This window comes from Misgurnus anguillicaudatus, chromosome 24 (assembly GCF_027580225.2).
Source record: "Misgurnus anguillicaudatus chromosome 24, ASM2758022v2, whole genome shotgun sequence".
NCBI classification, from domain to species: domain Eukaryota; kingdom Metazoa; phylum Chordata; class Actinopteri; order Cypriniformes; family Cobitidae; genus Misgurnus; species Misgurnus anguillicaudatus.
The window spans coordinates 3,382,580-3,406,615 of NC_073360.2; the positions used below are offsets into that span (position 1 = coordinate 3,382,580).

General features: G+C 41.9%; 2 protein-coding genes across 2 annotated transcripts; both read right to left on the reverse strand.

Moving 5' to 3' along the window:
- Nucleotides 1–4,189: 4,189 nt before the first annotated feature.
- Nucleotides 4,190–5,156, reverse strand: LOC129437422 (olfactory receptor 52K1-like). The gene has a single exon (XM_073863263.1). The coding sequence runs from the start codon at nt 5,154–5,156 to the stop codon at nt 4,206–4,208; it is 951 nt and encodes a 316-aa protein (XP_073719364.1). The 3' UTR covers nt 4,190–4,205.
- A 14,650-nt stretch (nt 5,157–19,806) lies between these two features.
- On the reverse strand, nt 19,807–20,757 carry LOC129437419 (olfactory receptor 52N2-like). The gene has a single exon (XM_073863058.1). It carries the CDS (start codon nt 20,755–20,757, stop codon nt 19,807–19,809), a length of 951 nt encoding a protein of 316 aa, XP_073719159.1.
- Nucleotides 20,758–24,036: the final 3,279 nt, after the last annotated feature.

Here is a 24,036-nt window from a genome sequence, read left to right on the forward strand (position 1 = left end):
TGATGCTAAACCGATAGCCCTTTTAAACGATGTATAGTAATGTTAATATTATCAGTTTGTAGACAGTAGGCTATATAGATATTGTTAGCAGACAAAAACTGACGTCTTTCGGTCCCCGAGCTAGTGCGCGTCGGGAGGTTAACTCCTTTCCCGCGAGTTAACTCGTCATTAAAGGAGAAAACGCTTCAATGAGTTTTTCCTGCAATCCATATTTCTGCTATTATTCACCAGGTGGTGCTCTTATGCAACTTATAAATCCCAGAAGTATCCCCTTATGGCAAACAGTTCGAATTCTGTGTATGTTTTGATCATCGCTCTGAATCTGATCTCTATCAAATTAACAAAAAATTTAATTTATTTCAGCTTTTTGCTCAAAATGTGGTATTTTTGAAGAAACCTACCAATATTTGACAGGTGTTTAAAAGAGAACAAATAAAGGTAGAATAAAAGTTTTTTTAAAGCAAAGGGTCTGTTCATTCATTTGATATATTTGTATGTTTATATATTTGAAGAGTTTTGTTGCAAAACGAGATAAATCCATTTTTATCATTTTTGTCAAAACATGTTTATTATTATGTTATCATGTTATTATTTTGTTTTATGGTGCTACTTAGCTGTATTTTTTAAGTTATGAAGGTTTTAAATCAAAACAAACCAACTGCAGTTGCATTGAAATTAATTGGAATGCACAACCAAAAACGCGATTTCTGAACAATTAAAAAAACGGTGGTTATCTCGTTTTGCAACGAAACTCTTCATTTAAAGAAGAACATTTTCTGGAAGGCATTAAACTTTTGTGAAAATTATAAAAAATGCTAGTGCTACTGGCAACTTTAAAACGATGGTGGGGAAAGAGTTAAGACAAAAAGTTATTAAAAGAATTTCGCTACACAAATTGTTTGTCTTATACCCCCTCAACAAATTTTACATAAAGCGTGAATAAACACATTTGAGACTGTATCTTCGTCAAACTTGCTTGATTTTTTTTCGTGATTTTGAATTGTTTCAAAAAACCTACTTTTTCGAACTCCTGCTAGAGCTTTTTGTCATTCAAAATCAATATGTAGCCTGTAAAGACACTGAAAACAAAAAGTTATTAAAGTAATTTTGATACACAAATCCTTTGTCTTATACCATGTCAACGAATTTTACATAGATCACCAATAAACGAAATTGAGACTGTATATTCATCAAATTTGCTTGAATTGATAAGACACTTGGTATCAGTGGCGGCTATGACTCCTCTTACGATGAGGCAGGAATGCAAAAAATGTGTATCCCATGTGCATCACGTGTCAAAATATGTGCCTTTTGCAAAGTTTACAGTGGCGCGGAGTCACATGTGCTCATGTCACAGAGTGACTTCTAGGCGGAACTAAAGGTAAGAGTAAAAGTTCCGCCCGGACCGAATTGGACAAACACCTGTTTTACCTTCATGGTTCCCCATGGCAACCCAAATCAAGCGGAATCCACCACAGGTGTGCAAAATGACGTAGTGATTGCTGACTGGGTGGTTTGTATGATTGGAAGGAGCATAAAAGGAGGATTGAGGATTCAGGAAAGAAGGTAGATTTCGGGCGAGTTCACTTCCGCCTTGGGCAAAGCAACAACACCAGCCTCTGAAGAGTCCGCAGGCCCCGTTGATCCGGCGACCGCTAGGAAGCGGGGGGAAAGAGTGTGGGGCTGGTCCGGATGAAAGGACGGAGTGGTTGTTGGTTGCAAGGAAGTCGATGTGTTTGGGAAGAAACGCTGCGAGTGAAGCAGAGGGCTGGAAACGAGTGTGGGAGAATACAGGCTGTAACTTTTGTGGATTCGCTTTGCGAACGGAAGGATAAGAAACCGAAGATCCTAAACAGGGGTGAGAAAAGCAACATTGGAGAAAGTTATACTTACCAAGTGTGTGTGTTGCATTGAAGGTCTGGGCAAAACAACAGTGCTTCTGGGCATCCGGTGAGTTGTCTAAGGAGAGAGAAATGGAGAGGAAGGAAGGTTAACAACAGGAGTACAGTGTATTGATGTCTTTGACGACGGATACAAGTAACAGTATTGGAGTGTTATCTGCTGCTTAATGGCCACACCATGTATGTTGAGACGAGTGGGCGAGCTGAAGTCTTGGAGGTCGAGCTGGTGTTGTGTTGCGGAGCTACCACGCCTGGGCAGGTCATCGCTTGGTTCAGTGAACTCAAGTCTCTTTCAGGGCGGATCTCGGCCAGGTGAAATGTACGGACCTTATTGAATCACTGAAGTGTGTGTCGTGCAGTGTGTGAGTCTGTCTCTGACGTGTGTGCACCTGAAGCTTTGCAGTGTTGTGCCGTGTCTCTTGTCGTCTGTACTCGCCCCAGGTCAAGAAGGTCTCTGTGGAAACGAGCGTGAGCTGTTGAGACGGTGAACACCAAATCTCCTAACTGCCCGCTATAACCCCAGCCAGAGTAAAGAGCCTGTGACTGTGATGGATACTTACCTGTACGCCGAGCTAAAGCCATACTCACCTTGTGAAACTTGTAAGCCCAGAGCACAGAGCCTGTGACTGTCATCGATACTTACCTGCACCTCGAGCCAAAGTTACACTTACCTTGGGCCATTGGAGTAGAGGAGCCGGGCCCGAGAGGATACGTCGCGGCTAGGCCCAGATACTTGCTTTCTGTCTTCTCTCATTTTTATTGTGTGTTTTTATCTGCCTTCAGGAGAAGAGAAGGGCGCCACGGGAACAACAGCAATGCAGGAGGGTTGCACAGTGACGAAGGAGCTCCATCCTGTCCTTTCCCTGCAGGCCCTTACCCTTGTTGGCTGGATTTCCCCTTTACATTCTCCGAGCCCGTCTTCTCCTGGAGGAGAGAGAAATGTTTTAAATTCCCTTCCCCTTTCCCCAAACTGATTTTAGATAATTTAATAAAGCTGTTTCAAATTTTACTTATCTCTCTCGTGTGTCTGGTCATTCGGGTGCTTTGGGACCTCCTCGAGGTGGAACCTAAGAAGGGGCGTGACTCACAAAGTCTGTGGTCCGCCCCGACCTGTGACACTCACATTTAATAATAATTCCTCTAATAATTTTATATAAACATATTTTTAAGCTTTTAATATTTGCAGTTAAAAGAAAAGTTGGAAATAAAGTGTAGATAACAGCATTGTTGCTTTTATAGCTTTGAACATTACCCTCAGGGGTCCAAAAACGCGGCGCCTCGTTTTGACGTGTTTTCTCCTTATCATAGCAGAATCAACTTAAAATACTCCATCATTAATAATCATACACTTACGTGTTTGACATCATGTGAAACTGTGAAGGGTCTTCTTTAATTTGTGTACATTCACAATAACAACAGATCTTTGTTTTTTTGTCAAATAAAGAAAATAAACAGGGTGCGCATTCAGACATTTCTGTCTCCACCAGCTGTCTCTTAAAACACATTACAAAAATCAATTGAAATTCCGCAAATACTCGTCACACAAACATGATACATATATCCAAAGAAAGCCTGAAATGTCTACTTTTCAACGAGCGACTTATAATCGAAAACAAATATTTCCTGTTTATATAATCTGCATCGAAGTAAAGAGAGTACCTTTTTCCTGGCTGACTTCATTATCTTTAACGCGGTCACGCCCACAGGCGGTACCCGCTGTTGACATGGTAATGAAGAGCAGCTCAAACGTTAACAAACCGCAGAAGTAAAGTTTGATCAGATTTAAAGACTTTACCACATGTTTGGATGATAAACGTTATACACAGACGTGAGGAAGATCTTCATTTATGTCTGGACATTGAGGAAGAGAAGCATTTTTCTTTGACATTAACATTACCTAAGAAGAAGAACAATGGAGGGCGCCATGGAGGAGGATATGAAGAGTTTGGTTCCAAAACGCGATAAATGCCATTTTTGAAAAAAAATGAGTTACTGCCAAAATCAGTATTATATCAGGTCAGTATTTAAAAGTAAATAATTAATTTTACACAAAATCCAATATCCGCCGTGTTATTCTGTCATCTTCTCTCCCTTTTGTATTCTATTCATTAGTGTTTTGAATAAGGAAATACATTTTATTGTTTTTCCTTTAACGTTTATTATACATTTATTTACAATATACATTTTATTAGTAGCTTTCTTTGCAAAGTGTTACAAAATGTTATCGAAACAATAGCCCCTTGTTTTATAATCACATGTTCACTATATAATCAAATAAAGGTCCTTTAATTTACTTAGGTCCATTTATTTCTCTAAAAAAGGCAAAACTTTTACATTTATAAGTTTAAGAAATGTTTGTCTTATTTCATTTGTTCTCCATCCATATATTAGTGGGTTTAAACAGCTTGGACCAAGCAAGTATAAGATGCTTACAAATATACGGCTGCTGGAAGAAATGTTATTCCTTATTCTGTATATCAAAAATGCAATCAAAGCACATATCAAACTAACTATCATAACAAAGAAGTGAGTTATGCAGGTGTTAATGGCCTTGGAATGGGCCTTACCAGATTTAAACACAGATGTAAAAATCACAATATAAGAAACAGTAATAAGAATAAAATCCGTAACTGGTATAACAAAAGCATTCAAAAGACCTACAAAATTATTAAGGGATATATCACCACATGCCAGCTGAACCAATGGCATGTGTTCACAGAAAGAGTGATCGATTATATTTGTACAATATGACAGTTTTCCAGCCAGAGAGACCATTATAATCACCAGTAGTGCATTTCTCATTACTGGTGGAATAACAAACTTAATAAAATTGCTTATTTCCATGTACTTATGATAATAAAGAGGTTTGCATATTGCAAAGTAACGGTCTACTGACATCCAAAATAGCAAAGTAGAATTAAATGAACCAGTAAAATAAATACAAAACATTTGAATCACACAACCAGTTAAGGATATCCCACTCCAATTAAATAAAAAACTTAGAAGCATGCTGGGTACAAACGATATAGGCGTTATTAAGTTTGAAAGACACATAAAACCTATAAGTACATACATAGGTAAATGCAGAGACCTCTGAGATATGATTAAATATATGAGAATAGAATTAGCTGATGTAGACAATACAAACATCAGAAAGAAAGGGATGAATAAAAAAGGCCTCCATTCTCCTAAACTATAGAAACCATTCAGTTTAAAGTCTGTATATGTAATATTTTGTACAGGAAGGTCCTTCATGCTGAAACTTTTTTTTGCACGCGTAGAGTTCTGTTTAAAGAAATCAGTTTCATTAAACAGAGAAGTTACAGATGATTATGTTTCTATTGTAACAACAATCAGCTACACCATGGAACAAAAATTTCTCTGTAATGTTGAATAAAAAACATTGTTTCTGTGCTATTACTGTCAATCAAATACAAAATTCAAGTAAAAGCAAATCATTGATCATTAAATTAGTGATTAGATTTTTTTCTGTTTTACAGTTTTCCAATATCCTAAGCATATTTCCAACAATAAACAAATTACTGATATGTCTCTAAGCACTGCTAAAGTTTACCTTAATTCTGAAGTGTCTGTTATTATATTTTCATGTAAATCTGCTAAGGGGTGCTGTGGAAAAAAAATCTTCTTCTGTAACGTTCAATGAATTTTCTGTGAATGTGTTATACAGTATAACAAACTAGTATAACATTCATACATAATAGGAGTTAAAAAGATGTATTGTTAATCTATTCACAACATTAATACAACATTAATACATGCTTTTTTAGATTCATGACACTATAATATGTTATGTTTCTCTTAGTCTCAGTCTTATGTTAGACTGAAATGAAAGTGTGACAGATACAGTATCATGGATTCTAAATACATCATGCTGTGTTCCCATGTGTCTGTGCAGTGCTGCCACAGAGCCTTCTTGCATCATCAGTTTGCAGCTACTATGTGAATGGTCATTTTTAATTATTTTTTATGAGCATATGTCAAAAGTTCCTTAACACTCCTAAGACCTGGTGTGTCCTCATACATGGACACAAACATTTTTGTTGTTTACTGTTGTTTGCACCAGAATACTTAATTCTATGTAACAGGAACCTGATGTACACAAACGTGGACAAATACACTGCTCATGTTTTAAGAAACTCCAAAAATATAAATAATATTTTATCTCTTTTTAAATTTCTATCATATGGTTAAAAGCACAGCATATTTTGCCACTAGAGTAAGGTGACCAGACGTCCCCGTTTCCGGGAGCTGTCCAAGGAAATGTCCCCGTTTTACAGCACGTCCTAAACAACCAGCAAATAAACTGAAAAAGCCCAGTCAACATTTAGCCTGCAGAGTATCAGACTGGAGCAATCATGTAATGATTATTTTACCAGCAGAGGGGGCTGCGAGCTACACTGATTACTTGATTGTGCGTCACTGCTTAGCAAGACAGAAAGCGTCATTAAGTTATCAAAAGATATCAGATTCAAGGTACTAACTACTCATGTTAAATTAAGGTAATAAATGTCTCGATTACATATGTAATCCTTGTTTCCTGAAGGAAGGTAAAGGAGACATCACGTTGTGACCGAAGAATTGAGAATGCACTTCGCGGGACCAATCTACTTTGAGAAAGTTGTAATATGCCAATAATCTGCCAGCACTGCCTCGCTATGCAAGCATAAAACGAGCGTCAGGTGCAATACCAAATCAGCTATTTTCGCTGAGAAAACTGAGCATCAGTGCCTGGCCGACCTCAGCATTGGTACAGCAAACTGTGGCAACGGGATGTAACGGCTCCGTCCTTTCCTTTAAGGAATGAGGGTTACATACATAACCGAGACGTTCCCTTTCCAGGGCAGTTGGGGTGCCGTCCACACCCCTGAGACTGCAAGCCCGTCATAGGTGACCCCCCCCACCCCATGGTGGAGACATCTGTGCACACTTTGGCATGCTTGGCAACCTGTTTCAGGGGTACACCAGCCCAGAGAAATTATGGGTCTGACCATGGAGTAATAGTGAGATGGCATGCAGGTGTAATGGTTACACGTTGCAGACCGCTGTGCCACACTGTCCTCGGGTGTGAAGCCAACGCTGAAGCAGTCTCATATAGAGCTGCCCAAGTGGTGTCCCAGGAACCTCTGAAATAATTTCAGTGGGAAAGCAGTCTTGCCTTTGATTCAAGCAAGTCAGTATTGACTGCCCAAACACTTGTGTTAGGTCGTTAGTTCGACTGAGTCCAGTTTCATTTCGAGAAAAGAGATCCTCTTTACAGGACAAAGTTTGCTCTTTTCCCAGTTGACCCAAAAACATAAACGAGTGAGATGCCTAAGCACTAAACCTCTGTGTTCACAAAGTGTCTGCAGAGAGTGAATTATTATAAGCCAATCATTGAGATAATCCAATATGTGAACACCGCTCTATCTCAGCCCTACTTTGAACCAGAGGCCAACCAGCCTTTACCCTGCATCACGGAATGTCAACCAGAGCCAACCACAGCTGGAGAGCCTCAGCTCACAGCGTTACTTGAGCCATTCCAATGCGACTGAGCCCGTTGTCGCCCCAGAGCACAGGTGCAGGAATGGTGGTAGCCATCATAAAAACTGGTGCAGGTGACATGACAGCAATCTTAGGTGCAGAGACAGGCATGTTGGCGGCCATTTTATAAACAGGCATGGTGGCGGCCATTTTAGGGACAGGCATGGTGGTGGCCATTAGGGACAGGCATGGTGGAGGCCATCTTAGAGACAGACATGGCTTGGACAGGTTTGGGTAACACAGGCATGACTTTAGCTGGCTTTTGTGAGGTGGTTGTGGTTGAACTGTAGTGTTCCTCATCTACAGCTCCCACGGTGAAAGCAGAACCACTCAACAAGAGAGCAAAGTCTATGTAACTTTCCAAAGTCCAGGTTGAGGCATCACGTGGCATACACAGGCGTAAATGTTCATCAAGTGCATTATAAAAAATGTTCTTCAGCGTGTTATCATCATAATGTACCTGATAGCTTAAATCCAGGAAGTCCTTGACGTAATTCTCAATGGGTTGGTTGTTCTGGCATAGTCCAAGCAAAGCAAAGAGTGGATTCATGTTGCCGGTTGGAAATTTACAAACCTCTGCTGGATTCTGGTTAGGCTGATTATTCTGTAACGTGGGTGCTTAAAGAAAGTGAAGGAGAGTAGAATTCATGTGCAAAAGAGGTTTATTAAGTAAATCCCAAAAAGGGCCAGCAAACACATCCAATAAGCGGCAATCCAAAACGTAATTCAATGACAGGCAAATGGTCAGGGCAGGCAGCAAAACAAACAATATCCAAAGAACAGGCACGGGTCAAAAACAGGCAGACAAAGAACAAAACGCAGGATAACAGATCACAGGTAAACACAGACAGGCTAAACAGGCTGGACATACAAAGTAATAATCAGCAGTGAACTAAACAAAAGGAAGTGGCTTTATACTATACAAACAGGAAGTGGGATGTGAAGTGTGACATGGCAAGATGAATATCAAAATAAAAGTCAGAACAGAACAAGGTGTCAAAATAAAAGTACAAAACACAACCAAACACAAGACAAAATCCTTAAATCACAAACATTGAAACGCAATGTTACATTTCAAACTATTTGTTTGTTTTGTTCTAAAATATATCAGAACAAATTAATTAACTAATACGTGGCCACTTAATACTCAGATACCTATCTAATTAATAGTGCTACATTTCTGCAAGAGGGTACAACAATTCTGCAAGAACAACAATTACCCATAATACACTGCAAAATCCTCACCCAATGAGATGCAAGTCTGTATTGGTTTTATTTATCTGTTACTTTTATGTTATGTTGGCTGAACAAATAAGTTTTAAGTAAAGCTGACAAGACACACTTTTTGTTGAATTAACTAAATTAAATTAAGTTCACACAGTTTAACTGATTTTTTAAAGTTATTACAACATGAAAGAATTAAGTAAAATTGGCAAAAGTGAAAGTTCATTTTTTCTTTAAGTCTTTATTATTAAAACTACTTAACTTTATATTCCTCATCTCCTCTGTGTGGTGTCATGTTACAGTGTCCTGCATTCCCGCAACATGGCAAGGTTTTAGCTAATTGTCACGAAGTTACTCCGTGACCAGTTAAGAACTATGATGCAAATGCATAACATGTACATGCATATTGAAAGGTTGGGTGAAAATATGTTGTTTTGTATGTGTATTATGTTTAGTGCAAACTCTGTACTTGTTTTGGGCTATATTTTGTGGGCATTTTACATAAGTCATGTTTGCGTGTATGTTTAAGGACAAAATGCAGTAATACCATTTTGAGACATTTATTAATCAGATTCCTGCTATTTAGAAGTTATAGGAGGCTTCTTTTTATGTCATTGGATGAATCCATGTTGCGTTTGTGAATAAAAGTGTATCATGTCATTTTGATGTCTTATTTGTAGAAAACTGTATTTAAGTATTATGTATGACTTGTGTAAACATATGTGATAGTATTGTGTGAATATAAGTTACTTACCAGTATACCTGTGAATACTTTGGAACATTCGGTAGGCGGGCCACGGTGTTAAAATGGCATCCGTAACATTAAATAGGAGGTATGGTAAAGCGGCGTGAGCATGGAGCGATGCTAGCTTCGGTTGATTAAGGTTACTAATGTGTTCCTACGGGAAAAATATTTGTTGTTTTGTCTGCACTATGGGACTTTGCTACGTAGCAAAATAAAATGTGCCTTAAATGGATTCCTGCTTCTCCTCGCTTTGATTTTTTTCCCATACAAGGTCTTCCACTGTACCCCTGTGAGTTGTGACGTAAGTAGTCAAAAATTCTAAAAATTCTACGAACTTCGACGAAGAGTATTTGGCATAGAAATTCTTGGTCATATGCCCAACTCTTTTTTTGAAACTTGGCCTATTTTTAGCCTGAGAATCCAACTCTTTAACAGTGTGAATAAATCAGAATTCATAAAATATCAGATCCCCACATACTTTTGCAGCAGACAGATGCAAAGGGGGTTTCTGTATTTATTATTTGATCACAAAACCAAAGGTTCAAATAAAGAACAACAAGGATGCAATTTGCCCATTTGGTGCCTTCCCATTCATAGCCACAGCCTAGCAACATCGTTACAGCTTGATGACTCAAGTGTACCATAGTTTAGAACCAAATAATATAATGTGAACCGTGAGCAGTGGGGGAATGGGAGGGGGAACAATGGAATCAGGCAACTGAACCAAGTATGAAAGCACACTAAAACAAGGAAAGGAGCCCCAAAGGGCCCCCTATTGAAACCAATACTTTCTTCTTCTGCCATTGTGTCTATGGCAGCCCATAGAACTGTACATAAGAAAGTTAGGAAATTTGGCACACTGATAGAGGTTAGTCCAAATAGTAAATTTGGAGGCTCAAATCCGCTAGGGCCACCAACAGTCTAAAAGTTTACTCCTTAGGATCTGTATGTCCTAGAAATAAAATCACTTTTTCCTTTGAATCCTTAGACGGCACCCAAGACGTACATTTTCATCGTGAACATTTTCTCGCAATTTTAAATTGTTCAAAAAACCTACTTTTTCAAGCTCCTTCAAAGAGCTTTTGTCCGATTGCCACAAAATTGATATGTAGAATCTAGGGACACTTAACTCCTTTTCCGCCATTGACGAGTTAACTCGTCATTCAAGAGAAAATGCCCCCCTGCCAATGATGAGTTTTTCCTGCGATCCATATTTCTGCTATTATTCACCAGGTGGTGCTTGTATGCAACTTATGAATCCCAGAAGTATCCCCTTAGGGCAAACAGTTCAAATTCTGTGTATGTTTTAATCATCGCTCTGAATCTCTATTAAATTTACAAAAAATTGAATGATTTCAGCTTTTTGCTAAAAATGTTGTATTTTTGAAGAAACCTACCAATATTTGACAGGTGTTAAAAAGAGAACAAATAAAGGTAGAATGAAAGTTTTTTGTTTCTGTTTTTTTAAAGCAGAGGGTCTGTTCCCTTTCAGTCGGTCACTACGACGTCACGTCGTGACCGACGAATTGGGAACCGCTTCGCGGGTGACCTATCTACTTCGAGAACTATCAAAAACGCCAATGAACTTGGCATGCAGGTATTTGCATAATGCCGGCGCCGCCCCGCCAGGTGCGTATATAAGGCGCAGGTGCATAATACCAAATCAGCTTTATTGCTTCGAAGCCGGCAGACATCTGCTCACGAGAAGCTATTTTTGAAAACTGATCTTCGTAGATCCTGTCTCTAGTGGGAAAAGAGATCTCAGCTTGCCAAAGTTGGTTGGGCGAAGACACCTCAGCGGAGGCTCGCAGTGTTTTTTCTCCACCCTTTCTCTCTCTCTCTCTGTCTCTTTAATTTAGGACTTGAGTTCGAGTGAGTGCGTTGCCTCTCCCTGTGTGTTTCACCAGCTTGCACAAAGAGTGATTTCCCTAAAAGAGCAGCACGTTTGAGCTTTGTGTCTTTTTAAAGACAGCCACTCATTCGTGTCACGGTCGGGGTCGTCTTTTTAAAGATGGATTTCCGTCCGTGCTCCGTTTCTGGATGCGGTGTGTTCATCGCCCCCCAGGATGGCCACAAGCGTTGTCTTTCGTGTCTGGGGCTCCAGCACGCAGAGGCAGCGTTGCGTGATAGCTCATGCCCCATCTGCGAGGGCATGACTATGGCGGATTTGCGGAGACGGGTGTCGTTCCTCCGGCAACGGCTCCCGCCTTCCCAGTCTGGTGCTGCTAAGGGTGCAGCTACCAAACTTGCGAAGGATGACCTCCGTATAACGGTGCTGGGTCGGTCTGCTGGTTCGTCCAGTAGCTCCCAGCGCCCTGATCCGTTGCCAGCGGAGGTCCCGATGGAGACGAGAGGCCCGTGTTCTACGGTGTCCTCGCGCTCTGTCGAGCCTCCACCTGACGCGATGTCCACCGTAACGTCGGAGGGGGGGTTGTCAGCCTCGGACGTCGATCCGGATCCGCTCCCGCCTTCGGGCCAGGTTGCGGGTTCTGCGTTCGACCCTGAGATGGCAGCCATGCTCGCTCGGGCGGCGGAGGCGGTCGGCTTGGAGTGGACTAAACCTCCCCCACCTGAACCGTCCCGCCTCGATGATTGGTTCTTCGGGGGTGCCAGGGCTTCTCAGTCCTCGCCCCCGGTGCCTTTCTTCCCTGAGGTGCATGAAGAGCTGACGCGGTCGTGGAAAACCCCGTTTTCCGCCCGGAACCGGCCGTATCAGCCTTCACCTCTCACCTCTCTCGAGGGTGGGGATGCCAAGGGGTACACTGGTATCCCGTCAGTGGAGCGCCCGGTCGCGATGCAGTTGTGTCCGGCCGGTGTCGCTTCCTCCTGGCAGGACCAGCCTACTCTCCCCTCGCGGGCCTGTAAGCAGTCTTCGGCGCTGTCCGGTGCTGCTTACAAGGCTTGTGGGGAGGCAGCCTCTGCCCTGCATGCCATGGCATTGCTGCAGGTTCACCAGGCTAAGGCTCTGAGGGATCTGCACGCGGGAGGTCACGACTCGGCGGAGTTCTCTGAACTACGTGCGGCTACGGATCTGGCGCTTCGTGCGACCAAGGTCACCGCACGCGCCGTTGGGCGTGCGATGTCTACCCTGGTAGTCCAGGAACGCCATCTCTGGCTGTGTCTGGCGGACATGAAGGACGCCGATAAAACCCGGCTCCTGAATGCTCCGGTTTCCCAGACCGGCCTGTTCGGCGAGACGGTCGAGGAGTTTGCGCAGCAATTCTCCGCGGCCAAGAAGCAGACTGAGGCCATCGCTCAGATCATGCCACGTCGGAAGCGTCCTGCGCCTGCCCCATCCACGTCGGCGCCTCAGCCTGCTCCTCGCCGAGGGCGTCCTGCGGCGGCCGCCTCCGTTCCTCCCCGGGGCTCTTCTAAGAAGCGAGGAACCGGTCGTCAGCAGTCCGCCCCGCCCGCTTCAAAGGGTGGTAAAAGAAGATCTAAGCGGCCCTGAGACGGGCGACCTAGAGATGGAGGGGATCGCTCTTCGGGAGATGGTGAAGGCACCACTCCCCCCACCGGAGGAGGGCCGGTTGGGGAATCTTTTGTTTCATTTTTCTGTTCCGCCGACTTTTCAGTCGGCACCCACAAATTCACAAAAAGAGCGAATTCCACTTCCATCTCTAGGTCTTCAGATGAGCGCCGGAGACACGAGCGGGCTCATAACCCCCCCTCGTTCTCCGACTCATCAGAGGAGAACGAGAGCGACGCACGGGCTCATAACCCCACCGCGCTCTCCGACTTCTCAGGCGGTAGGAGACAGCTAAGGGCTCATAACCCATCGTCTCCCTCCTCCTTCGCCAGAGGGTGCATCGAGTGGTGTGAGGTGTCTTCAGCAGAGCCTCCCTTACTCAACCACCCAGCAACGGACTCAGGTGAGTGTTATCACACACAACACTGCTGTCGGTGCGGCCGTTACGCACACACCGGCGATCACCTCCGTTGCGCCCGCCGCAGGCACACCGATCGTGCCTTTAGTCCCCCTCGCACGGTATCTGGGGGCGTGGGAACAGCTTCCCAGCCCGTCGCGTTGGCTTTTACGCACGATTCGTCTCGGCTATGCGATCCAATTTGCCCGGCGTCCCCCCAAATTCTCCGGCGTTCGTTTCACTACGGTGAGAGCTGCCGATGCGCACGTCCTCCGTGCGGAGATCGCTGTCTTATTGGTGAAAGACGCGATCCAGCCGGTCCCTCCAGCCGAGATGAGGTCGGGGTTTTACAGCCCTTACTTTATTGTACCCAAGAAAAGCGGCGGCTTGCGACCGATCCTGGACCTGCGTTCGCTGAACCGTGCACTTCACAGAATGCCGTTCAAAATGCTGACGCCCAAACGCATATTTCCATGCATTCGTCCAAACGATTGGTTCGCATCTATCGACCTGAAGGACGCGTACTTTCACGTATCGATTCTCCCCCGACACAGGCCGCTTCTCCGCTTTGCGTTCGAGGGGCGAGCATACCAGTACAAAGTCCTCCCATTCGGGCTCTCTCTGTCGCCCCGTGTATTCACCAAAGTAGTGGAGGGGGCTTTAAAACCCCTGAGAGAGAGAGGTGTGCGCATTCTCGCGTATCTGGACGATTGGCTAATAATAGCTCAAACACGTCAGACGCTGTGCGATCACAGAGATTTAACTTTAAAACACCTCGCTCGTTTGGGTCTTCGGGTCAACTGGGAAAAGAGCAAGCTTTGCCCAGTGCAGAGAATCTCTTTTCTCGGTATGGAACTGGACTCGATCGAAATGACACCTCGTCTAACAGAGGCGCGAGTACAGTCGATTAATACTTGCCAGGAAACAATAAAGAGCAAGATAGCGGTCCAGCTGAAACAATTTCAGAAGCTTTTGGGGCATATGGCAGCAGCCGCAGCTGTAACTCCGCTCGGACTGCTTCATATGCGACCGCTTCAGCATTGGCTTCACGATCGAGTCCCGAGGAGAGCGTGGCTGCGCGGCATTCACCGTGTTATCATTACACCTGCGTGTCGTCGCACTTTCACTCCGTGGTTAGACCGTGCGTTTCTCCGAGCCGGTGTGCCTCTGAGACAGGTCTCCAGGCATGCGATAGTATGCACAGATGCGTCAGACACGGGGTGGGGGGCCACGTACGATGGGCTTGCGGCTTCGGGGGTCTGGACGACACCCCAGCTGCATTGGCACATAAACTGCCGGGAAATGTGGGCTGTATATCTTGCGCTCGTCCGTTTCAGCAACGAGTTACGGGGCAAAGATGTATTAGTTCGAACAGACAACACTGCGACCGTGGCGTACATCAATCGTCAAGGCGGTTTACGCTCGCGTCACCTGTCGCATCTCGCCCGTCACCTCCTCACTTGGAGTCAGAGGAATTTGAGGTCTCTTCGTGCCATTTACATCCCGGGCACGCTCAATGTAGAGGCGGATGCGCTCTCTCGGGCTGCGCGTCCCGGCGAATGGCGACTCCACCCCATTGCGGTTCAGCAAATTTGGAGACGTTTCGGCAAAGCGCAGATAGATCTGTTTGCTTCCCCAGAGACGACCCATTGTCGCCTGTTCTATTCACTAGCCGACGACTCGCTCGGCGTGGATGCATTGGCACACAGCTGGCCGCGAAACATGCGCAAATACGCGTTCCCTCCGGTGAGCCTCATTGCGCAAACCTTATGCAAAATCCGGGAGGACGAGGAGAGCGTGCTGTTGGTGGCACCGTATTGGACAACCAGGAGTTGGTTTCCAGAACTCTCTCCCCTCGCGACAGCCCCTCCGTGGAAGATTCCCCTGAGGAAGGACCTTCTTTCTCAACAAGAGGGCACATTATGGCACCCGCGCCCCGACCTGTGGAACCTCCATGTGTGGTCTCTGGACGGGGCACGGAGGATATGAGTGATTTACCGCAAGAGGTATCTAACACTATTGCTGCTGCGCGAGCGCCGTCTACGAGACAGGCTTACGCGCTTAAATGGAACCTGTTTGTCGACTGGTGTTCTTCCCGAAGTGAAAACCCCCGAGAATGCCCGATTAGTGTTGTGCTTTTATATCTCCAGCGTCGTTTGGAGAATAGGCTGTCACCATCCACTATTAAGGTCGATATCGCTGCGATATCAGCTCACCATTCACCCGTAAACGGTAGAACAGTGGGTCAGCACGACCTAGTCATCAGATTTCTCAGAGGCGCTCGAAGACTGAATCCTTCGCGTCCCCCCTCTATTCCTCCTTGGGACCTGTCCTTGGTGCTGAAATCACTCCGGGAAGCCCCATTTGAGCCTCTGCATAGTGTGAGTGTTAAATTTCTTACAATGAAAACATTAACTCTCCTTGCTTTGGCTTCTGTTAAGAGGATAGGGGATATTCATGCATTTTCGGTCGATGAATCATGCCTTCAGTTCGGGCCGGCTGCATCCAGCCTGACACTGAGACCCCGGCCCGGCTTTGTGCCCAAAGTTCCCACCACTCCTTTTAGAGATCAAGTGGTGAATCTCCAAGCACTGCCTTTGGAGGAGGCAGACCCAGCCATGGCTTTGTTATGCCCTGTTCGTGCACCACGTGTGTATATAGACAGGACGCAAAGTTTTAGGACCTCAGATCAGCTCTTTGTTTGTTACGGTGGTCAGCAGAAAGGAAAAGCTGTCACCAAGCAGAGGATGTCCCATTGGATTGTGGATACTATAGCCCTTGCATATCAAAAGCAGAATGTGCCTTGTCCATTTAATTTACGTGCCCACTCTACACGCAGTGTGGCATCATCTTGGGCACTGGCTCGCGGTTCCTCGCTAACAGATATTTGTAGAGCTGCAGGCTGGGCGACACCTAATACGTTCACAAGATTCTATAGTGTTCGTGTCGAACCGGTTTCCACTCGGGTTCTTTCTACTAACTAGTTAAGAATGCCGAGGGTCAGCACGTCACAAAAACTGTTTTTGCCTCTCCTCCACCGCCCTGATAGCTGGTGTTGCGGAGCATCCGCTGTCAACCTATCACTGATGTATTCTCTGTAAACCTGTGTAGGCTAGGCGTCCACATTTGTCCCCTACGTGGGGTTCATTTGTGTGTATAGTCCGTGGGGTTCTAATCCTCCACGTTTTTCCTTAGCAGAGCCTGCTCTGCACCTCTCAACATACCATGTATTGTTCAGAGACTTATTTTGAGCAACCTGTCGGTTGTTTCATATATTTTTATGTCATCCATTTAACCTTCTTAGGGGATGGCTTCCGCAGTGTTCTAGCTCCGCTCAGTTTAGACGCTTCCCCCAGTTCGCTGCTTCACTATCGTGGGTTAAGGAACCGGCCTTCTGCATTTTGCCTTAGGTTCCGCCCCTTTATGTGGAGGGCGGAGGGCTTTTGCAGGCACTGGAAGGGTTCAGCTGCAGTGGTGTTTTGGTAGGGATTCCCAATTCGTCGGTCACGACGTGACGTCGTCGTGACCGACTGAAAGGGAACGTCTCGGTTACGTATGTAACCCTCGTTCCCTGAAGGAAGGGAACGGAGACGTCACGTCCCGTCGCCACAGTTTGCTGTTCCATTGCTGTTTCAGGCCGGGCACTGTTGCTCGGCTTCTCAGCAATAATATAGCTGATTTGGTATTATGCACCTGCGCCTTATATACGCACCTGGCGGGGCGGCGCCGGCATTATGCAAATACCTGCATGCCAAGTTCATTGGCGTTTTTGATAGTTCTCGAAGTAGATAGGTCACCCGCGAAGCGGTTCCCAATTCGTCGGTCACGACTTGACGTCTCCGTTCCCTTCCTTCAGGGAACGAGGGTTACATACGTAACCGAGACGTTCTTTCATTTGATATATTGTATGTTTATATATTTAAAGAAGAACATTTTCTGGAAAGCATTAAACTGTTGTGAAAATTATAAAAAATGCTGGTGCTGGCTGGCAACTTTTTTAAAACAACGATGGTGGGGAAAGAGTTAACACAAAAAGTTAAAAGAATTTTGATACACAAATCGTTTGTCTTATACCCCCTCAACAAATTTTACATATATATATATCCAAGGGTTTTTTCCTCCTAGGACTTTTTTTACTTCCCCGGCTAATAAGCCGGGGGTTTTTTCTCCTAGGGGGTTTTTCAACCCGGGGAGGCAGCCCTCTTGGGCTTAACTTCTATACGTCACATTAGTAATACGTTCGCTTATAATGTTGATTTAAAGCCGCAGCAAATTTAGCTGCTTGTGCTATCGTGTATTATGTTGTGCTATCTGTCGATTTTCTGTGCTTTTCACTGCATCTATTATGTAAAGCTGCTTTGATACAATTACCGAATTGAATTGAATAAAGCGTGAATGAGACTGTATCTTGATTTTTTTCGCCATTTTGAATTGTTTCGAAAAACCAATTTTTTCGAACTCCTGCTGGAGCTTTTTGTCATTAAAAATCAATATGTAGCCTGTAGAGACATTGAAAACAAAAAGTTATTAAAAGAATTTTGATACACAAATCCTTTGTCTTATACCATGTCAACGAATTTTACATAGATCACCAATAAACGGATTTGAGACTGTATCTTCATCAAATTTGCTTGAATTGATAAGACACTTGGTATCAGTGGTGGCTATGACTAATTGATGTCCAGTTCGTGAACAAATCGTTCTTTTGAACCGGTTCTGTTCAGTGAACGACTTGAATCAGTACACCTAATCGGACTAAATTGTTACTCACAAGTTACTCACTTTCAGATATGCTCGACAGTCATTCCGATTCTAATTAAGAGAGAGTAATCCGTATTTGAACTCGTAGAAGCTCTCCCCAACAGTATCACTGACTGAACCGAGACATGGTGAATTTAGTTGATACTGAGCATGCGCAACAAACATACTGGTATTCCAGAGTCACGATAAATTGAATACTTGAATCAAGACCGGTTTCCTTCGGACGCGTCTGACTTGATGAGCCATTAATACGGCACATGTGTTACTGAAAAGCACGATACAGCGACTCTCGAGTCAGGAACAGGTTGCTGCATTTATGGAGTCACCAGTTCACTGATTTGAGAACAGTTTCTATCAGCCGAGTCCGAAGAACTAATCAAAGAACTGTGGATACTGAGCATGCGTGAACCAAACAGTACGGACATCAGTGAGTTGCTGTGCTAATACTATAGCCTACATGAACTAAGATGATTGACAGACCATAAAACTTATGGGAAATATGCATGGTAGAGCTAATTATATTAAACATCGTTTTGACTAAAATGTATTTGTTAAAATGTGTGTGTGTGTGTGGGGGGGGGGGGTTGGTCTATGTGGTTTACGAGGACATGAAGAGTGCATAATGACATGTTTATTATGCTATAAACGTGGTTTACGGTTGACACAGAGAGTGTCCCCATAAACGGAAAAGCTAAAAAACATACGAAATGGTAGTTTTTCATAGATTAAAGACTGGCAACAGGTTTTTGTGACGTTGGGGTTAGGGATTGGGGTAGGTTAGGGGAATAGAATATAACAGTTTGGACAGTATAAAATGCATTGCGTTTATGGAGATGTCCCCGTAAACCACATACACCAACATTTGTGTTTGTGTGTGTGTGTGTGCGTGTGTGTGTGTGTGTGTGTGTGTGTGTGTGTGCAGATTATATTTTAAGTTGTTATGAGCTTGATCATGATTTCTGTTAAAAGTTTTTAATGTGCTTTAGTTGGACAACTAAATAATAATAAATCAACCATACACGACTTTACTTGAACATAATAATTCCTCTAATAATTTTATATAAACATATTTTTAAGCTTTTAATATTTGCAGTTAAAAGAAAAGTTGAAAATAAAGTGTAAATTACAGCATTATTGCTTTTGCAGCTTTGAACATTAAAATCAATCATGTGATTGTTGCTTATATCATTTTCATTGTTTATATACTTTTACATACATTTTATAAAATAACAGAGTTGTTGTGCAAATGCATTAATGGCACAATTAAACAAGTAAAAAAAGTAAATAAACAAAAAATGCCATTTCAGATGTAATGTGATCCGATGTCATTATTTTGATTAAATTAAGTATTGTATTTAAAAGTTAGTCAACACATTTATTTTGGTGGTTTTCACATGAACGCAGGGTGGCTCAGATTGTTAGAAATGTAAATGGGAGTGCCATGAAAAAGACTAAAGTGAATGATCTACAATATTTATTTTAATGTTTGTTTATGCACACTGTGCCCCCTTAAAGAAAATGAGTCACGTATTTTGGCTGGCTGGGCTGTTGTATATTGCAGAGTTGTATTCTATTCATTAGTGTTTTGAATAAGGAAATACATTTTATTGTTTTTCCTTTAATATTTATTATACATTTATTTACAAAAAAAATTTTATTAGTAGCTTTCTTAGTCGTTACAAAATGTTATCGTAACAATAGCCCCCTGTTTTATAATCGCATGTTCACTATATAATCAAATAAAGGTCTTTTAATTTACACAGACCATTTATTTCTCGAAAAAAGGCAAAACTTTTATATTTATAAGTTTAAGAAATGTTTGTCTTATTTCATTTGTTCTCCATCCATATATTAGTGGGTTAAAACAGCTTGGACCAAGTAAGTACAAGATGCCAACGAATATACGGCTGCTGGAAGAAATGTTATTCCTTATTCTGTATATCAAAAATGCAATCAAAGCACATATCAAACTAACTGTCATAACAAAGAAGTGAGTTATGCAGGTGTTAATGGCCTTTGAATGGGCCTTACCAGATTTAAACACAGATGCAAAAATCATAACATAAGAAACAGTAATAAGACTAAAATCTGTAACTGGTATAGCAAAAGCAGTCAAAAGACCTACAAAATTATTAAGGGATATATCACCACATGCCAGCTGAACCAATGGCATGTGTTCACAGAAAGAGTGATCGATTATATTTGTACAATATGACAGTTTTCCAGCCAGAGAGACCATTATAATCACCAGTAGTGCATTTCTCATTACTGGTGGAATAACAAACTTAATAAAATTGCTTATTTCCATGTACTTATGATAATAAAGAGGTTTGCATATTGCAAAGTAACGGTCTACAGACATCCAAAATATCAAAGTAGTATTAAATGAACCAGTAAAATAAATACAAAACATTTGTATCACACAACCAGTTAAGGATATCCCACTCCAATTAAATAAAAAACTTAGAAGCATGCTGGGTACAAACGATATGGGCATTATTAAGTTTGAAAGACACATAAAACCTATAAGTACATACATAGGTGAATGCAGAGACTTTTTAGATATGATTAAATATATGAGAATAGAATTTGCTGATGTAGACAATACAAACATCAGAAAGAAAGGGATGAATAAAAAAGGCCTCCATTCTCCTAAACTATAGAAACCATTCAGTTTAAAGTCTGTATACGTAATATTTTGTACAGGAAGGTCCTTCATGCTGAAACTTTTTTTTGCACGTGGAGTGTTCTGTTTAAAGAAATCAGTTTCATTAAACAGAGAAGCTGCAGATGATTATGTTTCTATTGTAACAACAATCAGCTACACCATGGGAACACATATTTCTCAGTAATGTTGAATAAAAAACATTGTTTCTATGCTATTACTATCAATAAAATACAAAATTCAAGTAAAAGCAAATCATTGAATTAATGATTAGTCTTTTTTCCCATTTTACAGTTTTCCAATATGCTAAGCATATTTCCAACAATAAACAAATGACTGATATGTCTCTATGCACCACTGAAGGTTACCTTAATTCAGAAGTGTCTCTGATTATATTGTCAATTTGTACAAGGTGCTGTGAAGAAAAAAAATCTTTCTCTGTAATGTTAGTGTTATACAGTATAACAAGCATAACATGCATACATAGCTGAGGAGTTAAAAAAGAGGTACTGTTAAATCCATCTACAACATGAATATGTGCGCTCTTAGATTGATGACACTATAATATGTTATGTTTCTCTTAGTCTCAGTCTTGTGTTAGACTGAAATGAAAGTGTGACACATACAGTATCATGGATTCTAAATACACCATGCTGTGTTCCCACGAGTCTTTGCACTGTTCCCATAGAGTCTTCTTGCTCATCTCCATGATCATTTTTTATTTTGTAAAACATCTTTTCTGTTAAATTCTGTTTGCCTCCACACACTTTGGTGGACAGCACGCTTTCTTTGGTACAATTTGGTCAAGTCAAAGGTCAAGTCAAGTCAATTTTATTTATATAGCACTTTTCCCAATTGTTTAATTGTTTCAAAGCAGCTTTACATGAATAAAAACAGGAGAAAATACAAAAAAATCGGCGGACAACTAAAGTTGCAGCAACCCTATATCATGAAATTATGTACCTATAGGCACGTATGGACCAGTGTGACAATGTCACATTTTGCCGCGTTTGAACGTGAGCATGTCAAGCTTTCCTGAGTCACTGTCACGTATCGGTTACTCAACTTTTTTGTCCTATTTTCAAACCATTGTCGCTTCGGTTTAGTGTTAGATTTGGTGCTTCATTAGTATGTCACTTTAAGTATTGGTTTATAAAAAAAATACAAGACTTATTCTTTTATATTTTCTAAACTTTAACCAAATGTCGCCTGACGTTGGGGTTAGAGTTGGGTTTGGGTAGGGATGTCATTTTATATATATCTAACCCTAAACCAAAGCGAAAATGGTAAGAAAATAGGACAAATAAGTTGAGTAACCAATACGTAACAGTGACACAAACAGAAAAGCGTGACATGCTCACGCTCAAACACGGCAAAACGTGACATTGTGCCTATAGGTACATAATTTCGTGATATTGGGTTGGTTGCAGAGTACATTGGCTAAGATTAAGCGTACTAACTAAATTCTATTAGCGTAGTGGCCGTTCACATGTAACGCAGGTGCCATACAGTTGTGAGGAATAGCAGACGAATGAACCCAATAGCAGACGATGTCGGGGAAAACAGAAAACACTTTAATACTTCACAAAACAAAAACCCACGAGGGGGTACACGACATCAACACATGAAACACTTAACTATCACTAGATTGCCAGACTAGACTGGAACATGAACCACGATATTCAGAACACAGCACAACACAATGAACCTGCATAGAACAAAAGAAACACTGACATTAAATAGAGAAAACCAAACAAGATAACGAGCGGGAACAGGTGATGGGAATAAGTAATAATTAACAATAAGCAGGAGAACGAGGGAGCGGGGACAAATGACAAGACACCGGAGGTACATGCCAAACACAAAAACAAGGCATGAACCTCCACACAAGGCCAGGGACTGCCAGAACTCTGCCACCATGACATAATACAAATTAAACAAGACTTCAAGGCAGAGTCCTGACAACAGTATAACGGTTGAATATCTGCTCAGTTCCGGACAGGCTATCTACTATCTACAGATGAATTATGTGAATGCTTTATTAAAGAGATATGTCTTTAGACTTAAATTGATCGACTCTGTCTGATTCTCAAACATTGTTGGGTAAATCACTTCAGAGTTTAGTGGCTAAGTAGGAAAATTATCTACCACCTTTAGATACTTTTGATACTCTAGGGATAATTAAGTAACCAGAATTTTGCAACCGCAGTGTACGTGATCGATTGTATTCTGAAAGAAGTTGCTAGGCCATTTAACTCATTCCCTGCCAGACTTATTTTAAAAAGCATTTTTTTTGTGATTTTCACAAGTTTTGACTTTAAATAAACATACAAATATATCAAATGAAAGAACAGACACTCTGCTTTCAAACAAACAAAACGGGAAAAGTGTTTCATATCTTCATTTGTTCTCTTTTAATAACCTCTTAAATATGGGTAGGTTGCTTCAAAAATACAAAATTTTGAACAAAAAGCTGAAGTAATTGCATTTTTGTAAAGGACTTTTGTTAGAGATCAGATTCAGAATGAAGGTCAAAACATGCACAGTTTAAAATGTTGTTAAATTAGTTTTTGCTTCAGTTTTTTATAAATTTGGTATCTATCTAGTGAATAATAGCGGAATTACAAATTACCGTAAGAACTCGTCAGGAAAGTATCATTGGCAGGGAAATGTTTTCACTTATTTGACGACATAACTTGTCAATAGCTTTGTGAGATCTGTTGTGTCTTGTGACAAAGTCTCCTGGTTCAATTTTGTCCCATTTCAGAGAAACATGTGTGCCACAATTGCAGTAACGTGTTTGACTGGCTGGTGAAAATTTTCTAAGTTTCCGTGTTTGCGCAGTTATTGCACTTAGCCTTTGTAGGGCAGTATGGGCAACTTGTAATAGGACATATTTTGTTTGAAGCAAGTTGGTTTAATAATAAGTATCTCTGTCTTATTGGAGTTCAGCATAAGGAAGTTATTTGCCATCAAGTCACTGATATCACTAATACAGCCTGTTAGCTTAGAAAACTAGTGGGTTTTGCTAGGATTTGAGGAGATATAAAGTTGGTTATCATCTGCATAACAGTGAAAACTCATGTTATGTTTCCTAATAATGTTTCCTAGAGGTAACATATATAACGAGAAAATGATAGTGTCTATACCATATTTAACTTGAGAGTGACATGATTTTTCCTCATTTACATAAACAAAGTGATTGCGGTTGGTTAAATACCAGACTAACACCTGACCACTGATGCCAACATAGTTTTCTATTGACTAAGTCTATTAATCTATTGTGTCAAAGGCTGGTTGAGGTGCATCTTTTTATTGAGCGGTCTAGGGGAG

Excerpts from the sequence above, each read along its gene's own strand:
- LOC129437419 (XM_073863058.1), bottom strand. The coding sequence starts at position 20,757 with ATGAAGGACCTTCCTGTACAAAATATTACGTATACAGACTTTAAACTG.
- LOC129437422 (XM_073863263.1), bottom strand. The coding sequence starts at position 5,156 with ATGAAGGACCTTCCTGTACAAAATATTACATATACAGACTTTAAACTG.